General features: G+C 48.6%; 1 protein-coding gene across 7 annotated transcripts in view; it reads left to right on the forward strand.

Annotated features, from left to right (window-relative positions):
• Nucleotides 1-22,500, forward strand: part of LOC134064244 (TRAF2 and NCK-interacting protein kinase-like) — an 86,702-nt gene that overhangs the window by 34,937 nt on the left and 29,265 nt on the right. For all 7 annotated transcript variants that reach the window (XR_009936264.1, XR_009936266.1, XM_062520144.1 and 4 more), the window contains exons 4-11: nt 3,186-3,311; nt 8,381-8,491; nt 9,825-9,915; nt 11,459-11,589; nt 14,976-15,030; nt 18,636-18,714; nt 20,039-20,214; nt 22,097-22,163. Coding sequence is in view for 5 of the 7 variants with exons in the window: in XM_062520144.1 (XP_062376128.1) it covers nt 3,186-3,311; nt 8,381-8,491; nt 9,825-9,915; nt 11,459-11,589; nt 14,976-15,030; nt 18,636-18,714; nt 20,039-20,214; nt 22,097-22,163 (836 nt within the window). In the remaining 2 variants the exon portion in view is untranslated. The remainder of the gene's footprint in view (nt 1-3,185; nt 3,312-8,380; nt 8,492-9,824; nt 9,916-11,458; nt 11,590-14,975; nt 15,031-18,635; nt 18,715-20,038; nt 20,215-22,096; nt 22,164-22,500) is intronic.

The raw sequence follows: 22,500 nt of genomic DNA on the forward strand, positions 1-22,500 counted from the left end.
CTGTATTGTGTTGGTCTTTTGAGAGGGGCCTCCACAGAGCATTGTTGTGTATGTCACTCCTCAGATGAATATTTCAGGCTCTCTCTCTCTCTCTCTCTCTCTCTCTCTCTCTCTCTCTCTCTCTCTCTCTCTCTCTCTCGGCGCATCTCTGTGAGTCTGTGCCCGTGCCATGCGGCGAGGGCGGCGTGAGTCAGCGAGTGCCCATAACCTACTGGCACGCTTTCATCTTCGCCCGCGCCTGCACCCATTCATCCAACCCCTGGCTGCTTGCCGCTTCGCATAATATGAGATATTATTATTAAAAAAAACCCCAAAAAAACAAGATCTCGCTGCGGCGCTGTGTAAAACCAAAATCACTCTCCATCCTTAATCTGAGTCACAGCGCTCATCACAGCCTCTTAGATAATATTCATGTCGAGTCAAGTCAAATTTATTATCCCGGGGGGGAATTAAGTTGGAGCCAGGTAACACACAACCAATGACACAACACAGAATAGCAGAATAGCAGTGGAGTAGCAGTAGCAGTACATGAAATAAAACACAGTTGCAAGATCACTCCGTGGAGAGGCCAAGATAAGCAATAGTCCAAAAGTCCAGAGTGCAAGAGACGCAGAAAGTACAATAGTGACATCATTTGAGCAAGTTCAGCATGTTAATGGCAGTTCATACAAAGGAGAATTGGTAGCGTTTAGTCCTATGGGTGGGAACTCTATACCTTCTGCCTGAGGGTAGAGCAAACTCTCTATGTAGAGGGGGTGGTCATCAGAGTCCAAAATGGCCAGAGCCTTCCTGAGGACATGACGATCATATAAGTCATGGAGAGAGACTGGTTCAGCCAGCCAGCAACACTGACCCAGCGTGTCCTTGGTTTTGGACATGTTAAGGTCCAGATAGGACTCATCACACCAAGTGACAAAGCCATTCACCACTGGGCCATGATCTAGTTCCCCTCCCTTAAGCAGACTAACTATGACGAGAGTCGACTGATCGGCAAACTTGATGATTGGTCTGTTATCAGACTGACTTCTGCAGCTGTTGGTGTATTCATGGGTTTCATCAGGTCCCTTTCCACAGGTGTATACAATCAAGCACCTTGATTATCAATGCAGACTGCATGGTGCTTGATTAACACACCTGTTGAAAGGGACGTGATGAAACCCATGAATAGAATGTACAAGAGAGGTGAAGGCGCACACTCCTGGGGAGAGCCAGTGGAAGAGAAGAGAAGAGAGAACTCCATTGACTCTGACACACTGTGACCTATGTGTCCATAAAATCTAAAAGCCAACCAATAATGTTAATAATATCAAGTTTAAATTCATAGAGCAGTTTCTCAGCAAGCAGATGCGGCTGTGCAGTTTTAAAAAACCAGAGGGAAAATCAATGAAAAGAAGTCTAGCGTGAGACGTTGGGCTCCTAAGGTGGTGGTACAGGCTGTTCAGCAACGTCAGAATGGCATCCTCCACACCTCTACCAACTCTATATGCAAACTGCATGGTGTCTAAGGGCACCTGCCTGCACCTGAATCACCTGCTTCATCACCTTCTCAAACACGGCCTACAGATGCCTACAGAAGTGAGGGCTATAGGAATAAAAATCATTCAGGGCTTTGAGGCTAGAGCACTTTGCACCAGGCACAACAATTCAGTTCAGTTCAGTTTAGAGGCTTCAGTTGTGATGGCTGTTTGATGGCCAGCAACAGTCTCTGACTCAGTCAGACTCCGGAGCCACTGGGTGCAATGTGTGGGCTTTGTCCCAGCGCAACGTTTCAGCCGAGAGAGAGAGAGAGAGACAGAGAGAGAGAGAGACAGAGAGAGAGAGAGACAGAGAGAGAGAGAGACAGAGAGAGAGAGAGACAGAGCGAGAGAGAGAGAGAGAGAGAGAGAGAGAAAGTCAGGAGAGGGATGGATGGATCCCACTCCTCTCCTAATCCTCCCCACTCCCTTCAGTCTGGCGCCTGGCCACACCTCCCCTAGAGGCGTCCGTCTTCGCCCTCAGGGAGGGTGGACCACCGCCGCCGCCACTGCCGCCGCATTCTCGCCCCAGGCCCAGCAGGTCCCTCCCTCTCCGCCGGGTGGGGCCGAGTCCTGAGCCCTCGCCCCCGGTGCCTGACTCGGCCAGACGGATGACCTGCAGCCGCCCTGCTGAAGGAGCCCTGGGCTGACTCAGGATCTGTGAGCAGCAGCAGCAGCAGCAGCAGCAGCAGCAGTGGCAGGCTGCTTTGGATGCGGTCCCTGCTCTGCTCTGTTCTGCTCTGCTCTGCTCTGCTCCGGTCTGTGTGATGATTTATGCTCTCCACAGGACTGCGGGCCCAGAGTAAATGAAAGCTGGGCAGATATTATTGTACTGCATTATTTCCCTTTGATTTATCTGTACAATAGCCCATTGAGCGGGAAACCACAGATCGATGTTTTCCTTGAACTTAGTTCTCCACAGTGTGTGTACTGTATGTACAGCTCTGGAGAAAAATGAAGAGCCCACTGCACATTTGTCTGATGTCGTCCTAAGGGTTGTTGAGTGACATTCGAATGAGTTAAGTCATATCCAAATGTGCAGTGGTCTCTTCATTTTCAGTATGATCGTCAACTCATTCGGATGTCATTCAGCAACTGTAGGACGACCTCAGAGAAACGTGCAGTGGTCTCTTCATTTTCTCCAGAGCTGTATATGCAGCATGTATTGTACGTACACTTACGGTCCTCAGTCTCAGGGGCTCTCCATGAGGACCTACAGGATGGACAGAATGGGAGGTAGAAGACTGACGTTAGGAGAGCGTCGTAATGTGCTGCAGTTAAAAATAACACTGTGTCCAGAGCGTTCAGCGTTTGAAATGCGTCTCCTGGGGGTTGTTAGCCGGCCCAGAGGTGCACGTTAGAGCGGAGTCTAATGGCTTTTGAGACCGGCTAATCTGCAGACCCCTGGCCTGACCCGGCCCGGCCCCGTCCTCCTGCATGGAGGTCCAGCGCACGGGCTAATTCCCCTGATAGCTGAGAACCGGAACAACACGTTACTCATCAAAACGCCGTGGCGGTTACGTCACGTTGTGGGGTGTACATTACACGGAATAACGTGCGTGTGTGTGTCACCAGCGCTTGCGTACAGTCCATTACGGTGTGTGGGGATGATTGCTAAATGATGCCATGGTGACCCACACATGCCAGTAGTGACGGATGCCGCTGTTGCAGGATGAAGAGGAGGAGATCAAGGCAGAGATCAACATGCTGAAGAAGTACTCCCACCATCGCAACATCGCCACCTACTACGGCGCCTTCATCAAGAAGAACCCACCAGGCATGGATGACCAGCTTTGGGTAAGTGTGTCTGTGTGTGTGTGTGTGTGTGTGTGTGTGTGTGTGTGTGTGTGTGTGCGCATGTGTCTGCATGCTTGTGCAAACTGTATGTCTCTGTGTGTGTGATAAATGAATGAAAACAGGTTATGTTAGACTTGTGCTTATTCGGTGCATGGCATTGGCATCCTTCCGACTGAGATTTGTAGTCATGAAAGATTGTAGCCTTTTGTCCATTCTGCTCTTGCTGCTCAGCCTGTTTTTAGGGCAATTTTGCCTACTACTTTTAGAGTGGATATGAATGGATGTGTGTGTGTGTTTGTTTCACAGAGTGTGTGTGTGTGTGTGTGTGTGTGGTGGGGGTGGGGTCCTGGTACTGTGGCTATAAAGGTGGATGCCTCACTGGTTGTCCCTGCAGTGCAGTGGCCACAGAGGATGGGAGGATTGAGGGGGTTAGAGAATGAGAGAGAGAGGTGTGTCTGTGTGTGTCTGTGTGTGTCTGTGTGTGTGTGTGTGTGTGTGTGTGTGTGTGTGTGTGTGCCTGGGCAACGGCGCTCTGCGTGTGCATGATATCGATTGGAGGATCACTTCGTCCGAGCAGCCGAGGGAGAGTGCCTCGCTTGTCTGCTATCTGGAGGTGTCACAACCCCCCCCCCCCCCCCTCCCCCCTCCTCCGCCCCCGCGCCCGTCAGCAGTGACAGGGTAATTGTATTTGCTTTATCAGAGGTGGGGGCGGCTGGTCTGCCGATAGTGAAGCTCGGCGTGCGAGTTAAGGAGGGGGTGGGAGGTTAGCCGCTCCGCACCGCACCGCGCCGCGCCAGTGAAGTCCAGGCAGGAGAAGCGGGGCCAGTTCATTTAAGGACCCGTCTCTCCGTCTCTCCGTCTCTCTAGTCTTGATGGACGGATCACAGACCTTTCAGCTGACTGGTGACATTGTGACCACCGTACGGGCTGGCCCCGTCTGGACGCAACCCTGGCCAGGCCGGCGCTTATTGCCCCTCAGTCCCCTCAGTTTGTGTTCCATCTCCCGTGTAGGGACGCGTTGAGGTAGCACACAGAGAGGGAAGCTATGGGTGCCATGGCGTGTAGAGGTGTCTGGGTGTGCTGGGTACCTTCACTGCGCTCCTGTAAGACTTGTGGAAATGTCAGGAGTGGACCTACTGGAGCAGGGAGTTCCTAAAGCGCCTCGCTTTAAAACCACACCTCTGCCCTGCGGCATAATTGGTTTTTCCTCCCACCCAATATAGAGTTGACCCCCAGCACGGGAAAAGGTTTTCTTAAGGCCAATGTCTTCTGGCGCTGGAATCGTAGAGGTTTGATAGTGCCCGGGGAAAGGTGATCTGTGTGTGTGTGTGTGTGTGTGTGTGTGTGTGTGTGTGTGTGTGCGTGTGTGTGTGTGTGTGTGTAGTCACCTGATGGTGGGGGGGGGGGGCTTTAGATCAGCCAATGACTCAGCACTTTCCCATATAGGCCTGCTCCTGAGCAGAGCGCCACTCTCTGAACCCAGTCATTTAAGCTCAGGCCTGCTTATGGAAATCCTGCTGTGTCATGTTGTGTCAGTGTGGACTGAAGTCCGAGTCTCTGCTCCTCTGGGTAGCACTGCCCATGTCTGTGTACCCCACACACCTTCAGTTCTAGTTCTAGTTCCAGTTCCTGTTCCAGTAGCTCCGCCCTCAAGTTGTGATAGTTCCACCTCCAGTAGGTTGGCTTGACAGACACTTGACACTTGACATAAATCAGCTCCCGAGGTCACTCTTTTCCGAGAATACCAGAAGGAATTGAGGGGATTGTACAGTATATCTGGACTTTGGTCTAAATCTACAGTGGCAATGCTTTGTTACTAAATCCTCTGTAGGTAAAGAGGTTTACATGCTGCCAGGTTCATAGGAGGTAACATATATAGAGCTGCATGTGTTCTCTTGTTGGCTTTTGTCTGAGATCCTTTTGATATAGAACATTATACTCGTACGAGACACACTATAGTCCGTTGTGCTCCGTCATTGTCCATGGACAGAATCCGACTCCCAAAAATAGCTTCAGCTCAGCAGGCTAGCTCTGTCAGCAGTGGCCTGAAATGATATCACAGTTCCCCTTTCATGACCAGAGACAGAAGAGAGGAAAATCAGCCAGCAAGGAGCAGAAAGCAGAAGTCTGGAGAGACGCGTTACCCTTTCTTTGTCTACAGAGAGAGAGAGAGAGAGAGAGAGAGAGAGAGAGAGAGAGGGAGAGAGAGGGAGGGAGGGAGGAAGTCCTTAATTTAGCCCAAGGAGTCTCGGCATCCGCCCCATCTGCCGTAAACGTTGTGGTGTCTGAATGCTCCTTCATACATTAGCTGAGGCAGAAACCTGGAGGACTGTCTGAGAATGAGTCACTCTGAGTCTGACAACCCCGACAATGAGCACCGATCAATTTCCCCTGCCGTCCTCACTTATTTTTAGCATCTCTACACACCGCACTATAGTGTGGGCCATCATTCACTTTTCCCCAGCGCCGCCAGCCCTTCTTACAGGCTAGGAGCCAGTGGAATGCTAACGTTAATGTTGGATGAAAGGGCGTCGTGCTGTTTGTGACATCCATCCGGATTTTGGGATTTAGAACATTTCCCATTCTGTTCTGGCGGGAGGATATCTGCCCAGAAATTGATTCGCGGAACTGCAGATCGGTGCCCCTCCAGAAGGCGCGGCGAAGGCAAACCGAAGGCGCTTGAATAATGCATTTAAGTCATGCTGCGTCTTCAGCCGAGGGCGCTTCTCAGAGCAAGGACATTGGCTCTGAGCTGACTGCACACATGCCACACCACCCAGGCCAGCGCTCCCCTGCCTCCCCTGCCTCCCCTGTCTGCCTTGCCTGCCTGCCGGAGGGGGAGAGGCCCCTGGCCCCCTCCTGTCACTCCTGGGGCTCTGGGCGAGTGGGTGGCGTGAAAGGCCGGCTCTAAAGCCCATTATCATGGAGAGGGTCGGACAGCTGAGGGGGTCAGGGAGCGGGGTGGACCTGAGGGCCGAGAGAGAGAGAGTGCATGGTTGGGGCCGAGTGAGGTTTATCCACTCCCATCTACTGTTAGCAGACATCTAGCTCCATGTTATTGTCATTATCCAATGTGTGTGTGTATGTATGTATGTATGTATGTATGTTTGTATCATATATAGTGATATATTTATTTATCTATTGTTTTTTTTTTCTTTTTACTCTTTTTACATTGCTATAGATAAAGTTTGTGAGAGAGCAAGAGAGTGTGTGAGACAGAGAGAGAGAGAGAGAGAGAGAGAGAGAGAGAGAAAATATGTGTGAGAGACTGTGTGTGTGTGTGTGTGTGTGTGTGAGAGAGAGAGAGTGTGTGTGAGTGTGAGTCCCTCTGTAGCGAGCTGCTGGGCTGAGAGTCTCCTGGTGCCTGTAGGGGACTCACACTCACTCTCTCTCACACATACACATACACACTCTCACTCACTCTCTCTCACACACACACATACACACTCACAGAGATACACTCTCTCACACACACACACACACACACACACACACACACACAGACACTCTCTCTCTCTCTCTCTCTCACACACACACACACACACACACACACACACACACTGGAGGAGAGGTGTCTGAGCAGTGGTGCTGAGAGGGCTTGGCAGTTGCCCTTTTCACCAGAGCCTGGTGTCGCTTGGCCTTACGCAGGCTCGCCGCCTCCACCAAGCCAAACAAGCCCGCGGAGGTGAATGAGCAAAGGATTAGATGACTCACTCCTCCTCATCTTCCTCCTTCTCCTCCTCCTCCTTCTCCTCCTTCTCCTCCTCTTCCCCCGCCAGCACCCTTTTGTACTATGGAAGCATATTACTGGGCTATTTCACATCATGTTTGATGATGGCGATTCTCCTTTTTCCACACAGCTGGGTATTCTTTAAAAAGCCTCTGCAGGCAAATGACAGTATAATCTTTTTCATTTAAGTCGTTTTTTCCCCCTGTTTGAAGTTTCATCAAAGTGGGGAATCAGTACAAATGAGAGTGTGCTTTGGAAATGTCACGCTCCTGTTTCAACATCGCATCTCTCACAGCGATCGGTGAGGCTCTCCTGCAGCTGTAATGGGCTTTTTAAAAAGCGCTCGTTCACCTGCTGAACTGCCGCTGTGTGTCGGCCACAATCTTCGGTCGTTCTGAAGCCGCGCTCTCGCGCTTTACAAATCGGTATGCGGCATGAACAGCGCCGATAAAACACAACCCTGCCCAGTGACCTGATGCAAACTCGAGTCAGTCATTTTTTTTTTTTTTTATCTCGTCAATAGTGTCACACATTGCGCTTATGTAGACAGCTCAGAGCAAAACATAACAAAACAAAGGGCAACGAAAAAATGTTGTCGCATGCATCAAATGATCGCTTCGCCCGGAGTTTGATGAACAGGTTTTGACCTTCAGTGGTGCCCTCCGTCTGACGGCTCGTTCATATTCATCGGCTTGTCTGAGGTTAAGTCCCCGTGTGCGGACGAACAGCCAACGGTGACAGCCACGAGATATATGCGCCCATTCAAGTCCTACTGCTTCAGTGTTTGTGTTGAAGGCAAAGGCATTTATCATCCGTTTTCATGAGTAAACAGGCCAAAGTCTGTGTTTTGATTAGGTGAGAATATGCAACTGCTGTGTTCATAAGGGTTGCATTTCTCTCTCTCTCTCTCTCTCTCTCTCTCTTTGTTGAAATGAAGAAGATTGAACGCTTGTTGAATAATGCACTCTGTCTTTGTTTGCCACTTGTTCTTGGTGTTGTTAGTTGGTGCTGCTGCCATTTTTTGCGTTTGAAATTGGCTTCTCGGTGGCCTTGTTGTTTTATGGAGTTTCTGCTACGACGTGGAAAAGCACACTGATTTAGATTCGTTGGGTCTACACACGGTGGACAAAGCCCAGGAGCCTACTGTGTGTGACTGCATGTGTGAGCATCTGTGTGTGTTCATGTGCGTGCTTGTATGTATGTCTGTCTCTTTGTTTACTATTTTCAAAGTCATGCACATTGCACACACACACACACACACACACACACACACACACACACACACACACACACACACACACAGAGTGAGAAATGCTGATGTGTGCCTCTACCTGTACAGCTGGTGATGGAGTTCTGTGGGGCGGGGTCGGTGACGGACCTCATTAAGAACACCAAAGGGAACACTCTGAAGGAGGAGTGGACCGCCTACATCTGCAGAGAGATCCTGAGGGTATGTCTTCCTCTCTCTTTCTCTCTCCCTCTCTCTCTCTCTCTCTCTCTCTCTCTCTCTCTCTCTCTCTCTCTCTCTCTCTCTCTCTCTCTCTATTATGGGTTCCCATTTAGCTCATTTGCATCTTTTAAGTGCATTCCATAACAATTTAGATAAAGAAAATGTGCATCACAGTGCATTTCCATCCATAGTGTTACGTGGATTGAAAATAGACACTCTCCTTATCAAGAAGGGGAGTTCTGAACAGCTGTGGATTTAAATGATAAGGTCTTCACGGCCACTTACAGAAACACACAGGTAAAAATGTAACAAATGCAAACTTGTGTGAATAAACTGTTTTCATCAAGCATAGTTTACCACTTAAAAACTGTCAATGCACAGTTAATCCAACCCTCTCTGACCAATAAAATGTTGATGTGCATTAGAAGATTTTATTGAATTTCAATTGTGTCCACTCAGGATTTCATAATGGAATGGTCAAAGCGTGCGTTAAGACATTAAATGGGAACGCCACATCAGTCTGCTTATGAGTTCCTTTCTCCTCTCCCTCTATACAGCATGTCTGTGTAGGAGCTCCTCTCTCCTCTCCCTCTATCTGTCTGTGCAGGAGCTCCTCTCTCCTCTCCCTCTAGCTCTCTGTGAGCTCCTTTCTCCTCCTCTCCTCTCCCTCTATCTCTGTATGAACTCCTCTCTCCTCTCCCTCTATCTCTGTATGAACTCCTCTCTCCTCTCCCTCTATCTGTGTATGAGCTCCTCTCTCCTCTCCCTCCATCTGTCTGCCTCTAGAGCTGGGACTCGCAAGACTACTTTCAGCACTTGCGTAAATCATTTCCCCTCAAACATCATCTGTCAAGTTTATGGCCTTCCTGCTGGTTATAAATATGACCTGATTGTTTAATTAATGACTCAATTTCTTATAGAACCCCCCCCCCCCTCCCCCCACTGATATGTGCTGAATCCATCAGGGATGTACTGTATGGACAATAGAGAAGTTCCATTGCTCATATCTTTATGACCAAACTCTCCTCTCCAGAGTCCTCTGTGTTGTTCCTTTCTTATCTCACAGAATGACTGGCCAGCGTTGTGGCTAAACTGCCTAAGAGAGATGTAATGGGAGAATGTTAGCCATGTCCCTCTCACGTCCACAGCTTGTCCTCTGCCACGTCTCCCCCCCCCCCCCACCCCCCCACCCCCGCCTTGGCATCCGTGTGTCTCCTCACGTTGCTCTGTCTGTTTCCAGTCTCCTCGTGCACTGTAATTGAATGAGTGTCATCTCCTCTCTCCTCTCTCCTCCTCTCCTCCTCTCCTCCTCTCTCCTCTCTCTGTTCTACAGGGCCTGGCTCACCTCCACCACCACAAAGTCATCCACCGAGACATCAAGGGCCAGAACGTTCTTCTCACGGAGAACGCCGAGGTCAAGCTCGGTGAGCGCTGCACCCACCCCGCACCCCGCACCCCACCGCGGCTTAGATCCCATATATACGTCTTCAAACAAATGCCCCCATGCTTCTGCCCCTGCTCCCCTCACTTGGAGCTCAGAGTAGCGGTCGGGGCTTGAAAGCCTTTCTCTCTGTTTTATTTCTGACACGTCGCCTTAAAGCGCCCTTCGCACGGCACGCCGTTAATAAGAGCCGGTCGCGCGCCGACCCAGCTCAAGGAGCGCCCATCGACTGGGCTCGAGTACATTAAAGCCAAATCAATTTGCACTGTCAAGGTAAATAATTGATTAGCTTTTAATGCTTGACGCGGTGTAAGTACAGTACAGTGAGGGTTTCATGTGTTGCCGAGTGGGTGGGGGGGGGGGGGGGGGGGGGGACCGGGCTGAGATTTGTACCTGGAACCTTGCGTGGCATGTTCATCAGAGCGGCACCAATACTGTGAGAGCGTTTAAATAAAAATGTAAATAAATAAATAAATAAGCACAATCTGCTTTCATGGCGTCCTCTCTGGTTGAGCGTTCCCTGAAGCTGATTTGTATTATCTCATTACGCCCTCCCTCCCTCCCTCCCTCTGATCTGGGAGCAGTGTGCAAGCTTCCTCTGCCCTCCCCCACCGTTTCACCAGGCAGATCTACCCACTCATCAGAGGCGTTCATTTACAACCCCGTCTGCGAGTCAACACAGACGACTGACAGCTACAAGTTGTAAAGGATTTGTGTTATACAACCGCAAGGGCTTAACAACCCCACACACACACACGCACATACACACACACACGCATACATACACACATCCATACATTATCTTTGTCATTTCTAACAGACAGTCAACATGTCTCTACGTATCCCAGTCTATGGGTAGCTGTCGGCCTCAGCGGTGTGACGTCAGAGCCACTGTGTAGAAGCCCAGGCGGTCTGCTTGACTGCTGCTGCATTGCATCCAGGCTCCCAGTGAACTCTGTTCACCCCAACAGTAATGAGGAGACGGAGCTGCTGTCCTCACTCTCTCCCCCACTCCACCCCACCCTTCTCTCCACCCTCACCCAGCTAGCACCCAAACACTGGGTTGCCTCTGGACATGTCTGCAGAGCGCGCCTGGCCTCTTAGCACAGCTGAGGGGACCAAACAGACCGTCTCAAAAGCTTTTGTGCGCGAGGCTCAGGGTTTTTACTGCCCCGGCCCGTAAGAGCGGTCACCTTGGTGATGGCATGGCTCTGGTGCGACTTCACCATGGGCCCATGCTGTCTGCCATTGACTGAGACCGGTCACAAGTGAAAGGCGCGCGTTGAATGGGCCGACGCTGAAGTCTTCACCGCTAAAGGTCATCCGTGACAAATGGCCTGGCTCTACGCAGTCTCCCACAGCACTAAGTGTGCTCCCAGTAGCACCACAAAGGGAATAATTAGTAGGAATAGATAGCCCAGTGTCACTGCGTTTCGATTGTGTTTTGCTGATGTGCGGTGTGATTTGTAGGCCTCACTGTGGCCGGGTGAGTAAGTGTGTGTGTGTGTGTGTGTTGTGCGACCCAGTGGACTTTGGCGTGAGCGCTCAGCTGGACCGTACCGTGGGCCGCAGGAACACCTTCATCGGAACGCCGTACTGGATGGCACCTGAAGTCATCGCCTGCGACGAGAACCCAGACGCCACGTACGACTTCAAGGTATGCTCTCTCTCTCTCTTTCTCTCCCTCTTTCTCTCCCTTTCCCCTCTCTCTCTTTCTCTCTCCCTCGCCCTCTCCCTTATCCTCTCTCTCTCCCTCTCCCTCTCTATCTCTATCTCTCCGTCTCCGTCTCTTACATCTGTCTTTCTACCCTCAGTTTCTCTTCCACTGACATTCAGTCTTTAAATATTTCATAAACCTTTTAGGCTCAGAAGATAGTATTTTAAAAGGGTTCTGTCAGATTTACAGTGCATACTTAATCTCAGTCTGTGTAGCAGAGCGAGAGAATAGCCTGAATTCCCTGCATACTTGCAGACCTTCCTGCTCTTTTTTTTTTCTTTCTTCGGTTTCTCCATGTCCATGTTTTTCTGTGTTAATTAGTGCTGGATATAAGAGGAAATATTCTCTCTTCTCTCTTTGTCTCTCTCTTCCTCCCGTAAGCATCTGTTCGCTCGCACACGCTCGCATTCCCAACCCCCCGCATCTAACCCGCTAAAATATTCATGTTCCAGTTCAAGTGGGACTACATGGAAATGGCGAGTGTCGTTATTGCTGTTTTAGGATGTCGCCGAGAGTTTGCCACTCGCTGACTGTGGATGTTGATGTCATTTCCCCTGCAGGAGCATCCGCGCTCAGCTCTCAAACGCTGCCCCAGTGCACTCTGGGATGTGTAAAACTCCTGCCTGAAGGAGCAGCATTGTTTTGAATGACTTCCTCAGACAGCACGGTGAACGAGCCGTAGCTGGTGTCGTACTCCAGATGGTAGACTCCCCCCCCCCCCCAAGATCTGGGCCAGATCAGGACCAGAAGAGAGCCAGATCAGGGCCCTAGTGCACTGTTGTTGGGGAGTGGAGGCACATTGCCCCTGCGTACACGGAGCTCCCTGTCCCCACAGAGCTGGCCAGGGCAGGGCCATCTGAGGGCTGTCCCTTCCAACCTCTGGTCCACATGCTCTATGGGCATGGCAAGGTCACTTGTACTGCCAGAGCAGTTATCATATAGAACAATAGCTCGGGACCTCCACATTACAGTACATATCAACAGACATCCCTCCCTCTTATGCTGACACCCTCCCTACAGCAGAACACAAAGTACCAGTTTGACCAACTAGTTTGAAGGTCCAGCAATGAGGTCCGTATTGATAATGAGGCTACTCAGATGAAATGGCGGACAGGGAGTGTGTTGTTCTGGGAAGGGTTTCAATGGAAATGTAACTCCAGTCACATGGAAGGAATCATTCGACACTCGTTATCCGAGATTAATAACATTGGCGTAATTAAATTTTCTGCCAAGCCCTCAAGACTGAGCCTGTGTCAGTGGTTGGGAGGTGTTGGGCGTTGGTTGCGTGGTTGCATGCAACTGTTGAAAATGGGCAGGAATTAGCCTTGGGGGAATTATTAATTATTATAATTATAATTACAGAACAAAGACGTGCTCTTACTTTAGTTTGTAAACATGAAAGCATGATAGGGAGGGAATGTGTGTGTTTCACCACCACCTCTTGATTTCACCACCACCTGCCATGATTGGATTTGCGTGCGTGTGTGCGTGCGTGAATCTAAGCCAGTGGTTCTCAAACTTTTTCTTTCATTCCCCACTTTGATCAAGGGGGCTTTCTCGAGCCCCACCTGTCCATCATCGCTCTATAGAAAGTATAGGTCAAGCTCAAAATTTTCATATTTATAACGTCACTTGCTAAATATACATCAGTAGGCCTAACAAATAACAGTTAGGCTACTAAAGATAAATATCAGTTCAAAAATAGAGAAAATAAAAATCTAAATCAATGACCAATGACGTCAGTTTTTTGTCATTGACAAGGTGTCAATCCTTGCTTCAAAAAAAGCTGATTTCCAATAATACAGCAAAAGGGCCAACTATATGCTACCATTGTGTTATAAATGAAGTTCAACACTCTCACAACCTCGTTCAAAATCGTATTCAGGTCAAGCCTTGACGCGAGCGCTTCCCTGAATGAAACAGTCCGTCTGTTGCGCATCGGGCACTACCCTCTTTATCACGACGATAGCATTTCTTTTACCTGCTATCGTCTGTGCGCCAATCGAGCAAAGTCCCTCACAGTTTTCCCATTTGATGTCCTGTTCTGCCAGGTAGACTAATTGTTGAGATCAATGTTGAATAGTTAATCTGCAGTGGCCCTACTTTTGGCATACTCGCAGAATAGAATATCTTCGCCCGCTATCAAGTTAACAAAGCGGACATAAGCAATAACTAAACCACCTTTGTAACTGTCGGTGGCCTTGTCCATTTGCAAGGCAAAACATGAGTGTTTGCCTTTGTCAAGCAGTTGTTCTTCGAGATCGCAGAACAGCAGTTGTGTCGTCGGACAGATAGCCAAGATATCCTTCAATTTTACTGCGCTCGTCTCGAACATGAACGGGTTTATTTTTGTTTCCGCTGCAATTAAAATTCAGACATCAATCATTTTTTCACACTATGGTTCCAGGACAGACTAACATTTTCATCTGGTCAATGATAGGCCTACAAGAGTCTAGATTACCTTGTTTGTGTTTGTTTTGTGAGATGGAGGTGCATTCTCGTAATTATCAATAAAGGAAGGCACAGGCTACAGATTAAAAAGAAATCTCCGGTTTTTCACGTCAGCTCGCGCCCCACCTGGCATGTCTCTGCGCCCCACTAGTGGACCGCGCCCCACAGTTTGAGAAACGCTGGTCTAAGCCATCTCCATACATGGGCTGCTCATAGCCGTACTGTATGTCCCACTGAGCACGTTAAGAGATGGCGCTGCCTAATCATGTACGTTAGCATCCCATAGCAACCAGCAGCTGAGCCAAGACGCGTCTGTTTTTCAGTGTCTCTTTATCACTGAATGAGCATAACCAGCAGCAAATGATGAGCACGGAGCAAGAGGGATGGTAGAGTGACTGGAGAGGAAGAGGAAGAAGGAGTGAAGAGTGACTGTACAGTAGAGGAAGAGGAAGAGCAAGAGAGAGTGTAGAGCGACTGTAGAGGAGGAGGAGGCACAGGAGAGAGTGTAGAGTGACTAGAGGAGGAGGAGGAGGAGGAGAAAGTGTAGAGTGACTAGAGGAGGTGCAACACTCTGGCTCTCTCAAAAGGGAGACTACTGATTACTCAGGTGCTCAGGGAGGCAGTCACACTCCAGTGCCCTGCTAAGGTCCCACGCTTAACAGGGCCCATTGTGTTGAAGGCATACTCTGCCTCTTTTGTGACTGCTACTGTCTCTGTCTCTCTCTCTCTCTCTCTCTCTCTCTCTCTCTCTCTCTCTCCTCCCTTTTCTCTCTTTCTCCTCCCTTCTCTCTCTCTCTCTCCTCCTCCATTGTCATTGGTGTAATACTCATGTTTGCGTTCTCTCTCCCTCTCCCCCTCATTCTTTCTCTCTCCAGAGTGACCTGTGGTCGTTGGGAATCACCGCCATCGAGATGGCCGAGGGAGCCCCACGTAAGTCACTGAGCACCAGCACAGGCCATCAACAGGGGAAGGGGGGGGGGGGGGGGGGTCACCATAGGAGGTTTGACGCGGGTGGCAGCCAACCACACATTCACACACTTACACACACACACACACACACACACACCAGAGGTCGGGCAGCAGCAGCTGTTTTCCTGGGAGTGTGAAGTGAAGCCGTGGCGGGGAGAGACAGCTGAGGATTAGGCGTGTTAGTCCTGAGCCAGCCCTGCACTGGAGCGCTCGGTGGTGGCCAGTGTAACTGGACAGCTGGGGTGACCGATGCGGGTCGTTTCATCTTAAGTCTCCTGACCTTGGGGTCAGAGGTCATTACACATTCCTCCAATCAGGGACAATCACTTACACTGTGTGTGTGAGGGAGTGTGTGTGTGGGGGGGCGTACAGGCACACTCAGTCATTATTGTTCCTCCTGCATCTCAATCTCATATGAAGAGAAATCACTTCTCATGTGGTCTCCTGAAAAATTCATTGCGGTGCCTTTTTCTAGAGGCCCGTGCCAGTGTCCAGTGTCCAGTGCTCTGTGTGGCCCATGGAGTCAGTCAGTCCTCCTCCCCCAGCTCTGCCTGAGATGGAGTCTCATACTGAAATGGATGAGTGGAAAGGGATTAAGGAAGGCTGTCATGGATCTGTGTCTCATACAAAGATTCATGTGTCTGCTTGTTTTTTTGTTGGTTGTTATTGCTTTGCCAAAATGCAAGAGAAAAACAACAGTGAGATGAAGTTGCTGAACCAGTTGAGCATAGGAGGTGGCCAATAGGCATGTTGGCGCGAATGTTGGTGTGCACCGCAACCAGTGCTGGCACGCTGCATGTCAACACAGAGACTATCTATCTATGAGATCTTCCCACAGACACTTGCACACCCATACATCAAAGCTGGCACAGGGACGCTACCTCGCTGTCCCATGATAAATGGATACACACGCTTGGAAGAGGCAGACAGACAGTGCCCAAGCATGGCCTTTGAATGGCTGCTTACAGACAACATCTACTATTTTGGGCGTCCAAACTGAAGTGGGTTATAATACTGTAGGGCTACCCAGACCAAAGGGGCATTCACACCAAGAACAATAACTATATAACGATAAATACAGCCATATAGCGATAAAAGTATCCACACTGACCAGCGATAAGAAAAGCCTCGTGTTCATGAATGTGATTAATGAATGTGACTTAGCTTTTTATTGTTCTCAAAATCAGTCAAAATCAAAGTTATCCCCAACGATATCGTTATTGTTATAGCTTATGTATGAACGTCATCATTCATATTAATGAGAGCCATATTTGTTTATAGTTATCGTTCTTGGTTTGAACGACCCTTTAAGTTTAGACTGAAGACGTTCACATGTGGTTGGTTGTACAAAACTGTAGAAGCGTGAGCTGCTTATTGAGATGCCCATATTAGTATATAATGTGATGGAAGTGAAAGCCAGGGGAGGCTCTGCAGAAGACAGTTGTGAGAGACACTGAGGTGAGGATATTACTTTGGGCTCCTTGTGGATGCAGGCAGGGGAAATTAAAGAACATGGTGGGATGTTACTGTTTGGGTTCAGTCTTGCACAACCCACAGCATCAAATCATTTTATTTCCCATGCCATAGTAGAGGTGGGAGAAAAACTGTTCATTGTTATATTTTTGGTGCAGGGTCAGCACAGTAGGTATTGCGATGTTTATTTGGTTAATATTAGAGGCATATACAGTATGATGACACGAAGCCTTGTTCTTTTTTGCATCATAGAGAACATTGGACAGGAAGTCATCATATTTACCATGTTAAAATGGCTGCAGAAACCTGGGAGAAAGAAATGGCAGTACATTGTTGAATAAAATGGGAATAACATTAATCTAGGGGTGGCACGGTTCACAAAATCTACGGTTCGGTTCGTATCACGGTTCAGGGTCACGGTTTTCGGTTCGGTGCGGTTCTTGTTGTTATTTTTTCTTTTACTCTTTAACACTCCAGAAACATATTTCAGCACATAGCTTAATCATCCACAATTAGGCTAGAGTATTTAGAGAATAGTTATCATGTAATAATGCACAAACTCAATTTGACTTCACATAAAGCACATTATTGTCTGAGGAAACTTCAGTTGAGATTTTGATAAAGCAAGAGGGAAGACATTGATGATTTCAACAATCTTTTCAGTTATTTGGCAGGGATGGTGCACCAGCACAAAATGTAGGTCGTCCACCCATATTTTTCATTGCATCGCCTTTTTATCGCTCTCCTTTCATATAGTGTGAATGATTTTTTAACAAGATGTAAAGCTTGTCTTTATTTGAAACACACACATTATGTCATTATTTATTCATTCTATATACTGACATGTCTGATATTCATAACAGCAAACTTTATGCAGATTAAAGCCTACTATTCATTATAACTCCACCTCTTAAATTCAGCTGTCTGGCTGAAGCCTCAAAATATTGTAAACAAAGTAGCAGGCTAAGCTCATCATACTCTACTGGTTGGACTGTTCAGTTTCCCCACATGTGTTTTAATTTCAAGGTAAGCTTATACTTTTTCTCCTTGGGACCGGCCCTTTTAAGCCTTGGAGTTGAAAACATTGGTATTGAGATGGTCAGTCAACTTGAATGCAAGAGATTTTATCAAATGTCTGATGCTAACCGTTTTTAACAGTAATTTAGCTAATCGTCTTCTGTGCGTCATTGCGTTCACGATTGTGAATGTTCTATTTGGATTAATTTGGTAAAGTTGCACGCATAGTCTACAGTTGCGGAAGAACATGCTTCCACCCGAGCAGGATCAGGTGCATCAGTTTGACCACGCTAGGGATGATCTCTTGCACTTGCCATTTCTAATACCTTGCGCGCAGCACTCAAAACTCCATACTCCTACTCTCGCACATAAGGGAAACACGTCGTCACATATGTGAATCAATTGCGCATGCCATAAGCCTGAACCGTAGGACCGTACAACGAAAACACACTCCGAACCGTGACATGCGAACCGCACGGTTCGGAGCATTTTTCAAAAACCGTGCCACCCCTACATTAATCCCAGTAGCATTATATCATGACCCAAACATCGTGACAGTATCATGTTGTTGTCACTGTGGCAGTTCCTACATATCCATAAGGACTTGGCCTGTGATGTCCTTTGGTGTTTCATGGTCAAATAGACAGCAGAAACCGCAGAAACTGACACCCGACCTTTATACGGAATCTCATCACAACACATTAGAAATTGATCTGAAATATCTAGGTCTCTGCATGCAATATTTATTGTAGGAGGAGCTGCACAGCCCCAAAGGGTCTCTTTAGCGTGTGTGTGTATTGCTGTGTTTGAGAGGGAGCTAAAATAGCTCACACATCAATCAATATTTGCCAAATGAACACAGAGTATGTGTGTGTGTGTCCTTTTCATTTGGCACACAACCTCTAAAGAGTAAACTGTATGCCTCATGTTGAAGTTGAAATAATAACCCTCTCTCTCTCTCTCTCTCTCACACACACACACACACACACACACACACACACTCTCTCTCTCTCTCTCTCTCTCTCTCTCTCTCTCTCTTGCTACCCCCCCTCCCTCTCTTTCCTTTTCTCTCTCAGCGCTGTGCGACATGCATCCGATGCGTGCCCTCTTCCTCATCCCCAGGAACCCAGCTCCCCGGCTCAAGTCCAAGAAGTGGTGAGTGCCACGGCTTAGACCTTCCCCGTCTTCCATATCCCAGTGCTCAACCCCCCCCCCCCCCCCCACTCCTCCTCCTCCTCCAGTTTCTCCATCTCTCCACGATATCAAGTCCTGGCTCTGGTCTCAAAAGCCTCAGCCCTTTTTAATGGAGTGGAGTAATCTCCAAAAGCCAGTTTGTCCTCAGCCTGTCTGTTTCTCTCAAGTACATTCCTCACTATTCGCCCTTCTCTTGTCATCTCTGATCCTCATCTGAATTAGGCTGATGCATTTTTACAGGAGGGGGAGCGAGCGCCAGCTTTGCCTGCCTCGCCTGTCTGCCAGCCAGTGTCGTGCGGCTGCTCTTATGGCCTCTTAACAGCAGACGGCGGCTCGTTACAGACAAAAAAAGGCGAACGCCGTGAAAAATGGTGCTGACAGCTCAGGCACACCTACCAATTTGAACCTCAGCTTAATCACTCGGGATCACTCGCACAGATTTTATGTGCTGCATAGCAAGAGAGGGTGAGAGAGAGAGAACGAGTGTGTGGGAGAAAAAAAAAGAGAGAGAGATAGAGAGATAGAACAGCATGGTGTGAGCGAGAGAGATGCACAGAGGATGTTTAAAATACAGACAACGGATGATAGAGGCCAAGGGTGTGTGTGTGTGTGTGTGTGTAGTAGGCGTATGAGAGGGAGACAGGTTCGTGTGTGTAGAGAGTATTAGAGGGAGACAGGTGCAGGTGTATGTGTGTGTGTGTGTGTGTGTGTGTGTGTGTGTGTGTGTGTGTAGTAGGAGTATTAGAGGAGGACAGGTGCAGGGGTGTGTGTGTGTAGTAGGAGTATGAGAGGGAGACAGGTGCAGGGGTGTGTGTGTGTAGTAGGAGTATTAGAGGGAGACAGGTGCAGGGGTATGTGTGTGTGTGTGTGTGTATAGGGAGTATGGGAGAGATCCAGAGGCTGTGGTGTCTCTGAGGACTCTGAAAGGGAGACACAGGCTGATGGATACGCTGACCTTGATAGGGAGCATGACTCAGCACGCTGACTGCAGCCCAGAGAGCGAGTATGGATCATAAAAGTCACCATCACCATGTTTTTCATGTATTTATGGCACGGATTTTGATTTTATGGAACCTTGACCTTTCCATGCATTAAGGGGAAATCCCTGCGCTCTCGTTAGCATAATCCCCCCTCTCTTCTCAGGTGACTTTGAGAATTCTCTTCTTCCTTTCCAGTGTGTAACTCTCTCTTTCTCTCTCTCTTTCTTTCTTTCTTTCTTTCTTTCTTTCGCTCTTTCTTTCGCTCTTTTTTTTCTTTCTTTTTTTCTTTCCTTCCACATTCCCAGGTCCAAAAAGTTCCACCAGTTCATCGAGAGCTGTCTGGTGAAGAACCACAACCAGAGGCCCAGCACGGAGCAGCTGCTCACCCACGCCTTCATCAGGGAGATGCCCAACGAGAGGCACATCCGCATCCAGCTCAAGGACCACATCGACCGCACGCGCAAGAAGAGGGGGGACAGAGGTGAGATGGACTGCACACATTCTTATTTGTGCATACACACACACACACACACAGGCAGACAAGCATGTTAACATATGCACGCACACACACGCACACGTGTTTCTACACAGACACACACACACACACACTTGGACACGCTTGGAATTCCTTTTAAATCCCCAGACATAAATCACTCATAAAATGAGTTTGTAGATGAAATGCAGGCATGCATTTGGTTATGGTTATGGTTATGGTTATGGTTATTTAGTAGACGCCTTTGTCCAAAGCGACATACAAATAAATAACAATACAATTAAATAACAGTGAACAATTACAAAAAGGGAGAATAGCAATATTATCAATAAAACAATCAATTAAGCACTAACCTAATTTAGTGAAAGCACGCCATGTGTGTGTGTGTGTGTGTGTGTGTGTGTGTGTGTGTGTGTGTGTGTGTGTGTGTGTGTGTGTGTGTGTGTGTGTGTGTGTGTGTGTGTGTGTGTGTGTGTGTGTGTGTGTGTGTGTGTGTGTACGAGTGTCACGTCAGTCAGCATGCCACTGGAATATGCAATAATAATACGTTAATTGTTGCATAATCTGTTACGCAATACACCACTTCAGCTGTAAAATCCACTGATGTGAATGGATATGTGTGTGAAATTCTGTGGATGTGCACTTTCATGTGCTGTTTCTGGTGTAGTCTTGTGTGCACGTAGAGGCAGCGTAGACTGGGGGTGACCACTGGTCAGTGTAGAGGAGAGGCAGCGTATGACCACATGACCGCTGGTCAGTGTAGAGTAGAGGCAGTATGTGACCCCTGGTCAGTGTGGGGTAGAGGCAGTATTGTGACCCCTGGTCAGTGTGGGGTAGAGGCAGTATATGACCCCTGGTCAGTGTAGAGTAGAGGCAGTGTATGACCCCTGGTCAGTGTGGGGTAGAGGCAGTATATGACCCCTGGTCAGTGTAGAGTAGAGGCAGTGTATGACCCCTGGTCAGTGTGGGGTAGATGAAAGCTACAGGTGTAATCACAGTGCGACCCGATGCTGTCTTCTGTTGATAACGTTTGCAGGGTGTTCCAAATTAAACAGTGTGAGCGATTCAGTTCCCTTTGAATGTCAGTGAATAGGCAGTAAGGAGTACAGTATAGGGACCCTTGCAATGAAACTGCAGCCTGGGACTGAGCACGAGGGCAGTGTGGGACTCAAGGCTCTAGTGTCAAGAGAGAGATGAGTGTGTGCTTCATGCACCGCACATATAATGGCTGACTGGAGGACTTTATGGTCTGCGGTCTTTGTCCCTCTCCACCCCTCTCCCTCTGCTCAAAATGGGCCCCGCCTGCGGTCCAGAAGCTCTAGTGGACAATGAAAAGGCCTTTTTTTCTCAATGCGAAGAGTCATTTTCCAACTAGATGCCTCATTGATGCCATACTGCTAGATTGAGTAACAGTGTAGTGTGGCTGCTGCAGAGTCCCCCGCCTGACAGGCAGCACAGTGCAGTTCAGGGGGATTGCGGCAGGCTACTGCTAGCACCTGGCCAGTGTGTCCATATGGGGAGTGAGTTTTACAGTTGTCGTGTGTGTGTATGTGTGTGTGTGAGTGTGTGTTTGTGTGTGTGGTGAGCTTTATGTTTACCCCCTGTCTGTCTGTGTGTGAAGTCAGCTTTACGTTTGCCCCATGTCTGTGTGTGTGAGGTGAGCTTTGCGTTTGCCCCGTGTGTGTGTGTGTGTGTGTGTGTGTGTGTGTGTGTGTGTGTGTGAGGTGAGCTTTGCGTTTGCCCCGTGTGTATGTGTGTGTGTGTGTGTGTGTGTGTGTGTGTGTGTGTGTGTGTGTGTGAGGTGAGGTGCTTTTGCCCAGTGTGTGTCCAGTGAGCTTGACGTTTGTCCCCTGTGTCCCTTCCCCTGCAGATGAGACGGAGTACGAGTACAGTGGGAGCGAAGAGGAGGAAGAGGAGCACGACAAGGGAGAGCCCAGGTACTGGACCACAGATGACCCTTACACACACTCCGCACTGAACACACTGCAGCTCACACACTTTAGCATATCTGGCACGACAAGGGAGAGCCCAGGTACTGGACCACAGATGACCATACATACGGTCAGCAATTAACACTCTAGCACCCATTACAGGCCAAGATACACAGATATCAAATTCTGCTATTCTAAGTTGCTATTCTGTTATTGCGACTGATTACTGAGTGTGTGAGAGTTAAAGCGAGAGAGTTTTTGATTTTACTAGTACATGACTACAAAATCAACATGTACAAAATTCAGAGGTACAGTATGAAAAAGACAGAGACCACACACACAC

The sequence above is a fragment of the Sardina pilchardus genome, chromosome 2, assembly GCF_963854185.1.
Source record: "Sardina pilchardus chromosome 2, fSarPil1.1, whole genome shotgun sequence".
In the NCBI taxonomy this organism is placed as follows: Eukaryota; Metazoa; Chordata; class Actinopteri; order Clupeiformes; family Clupeidae; genus Sardina; species Sardina pilchardus.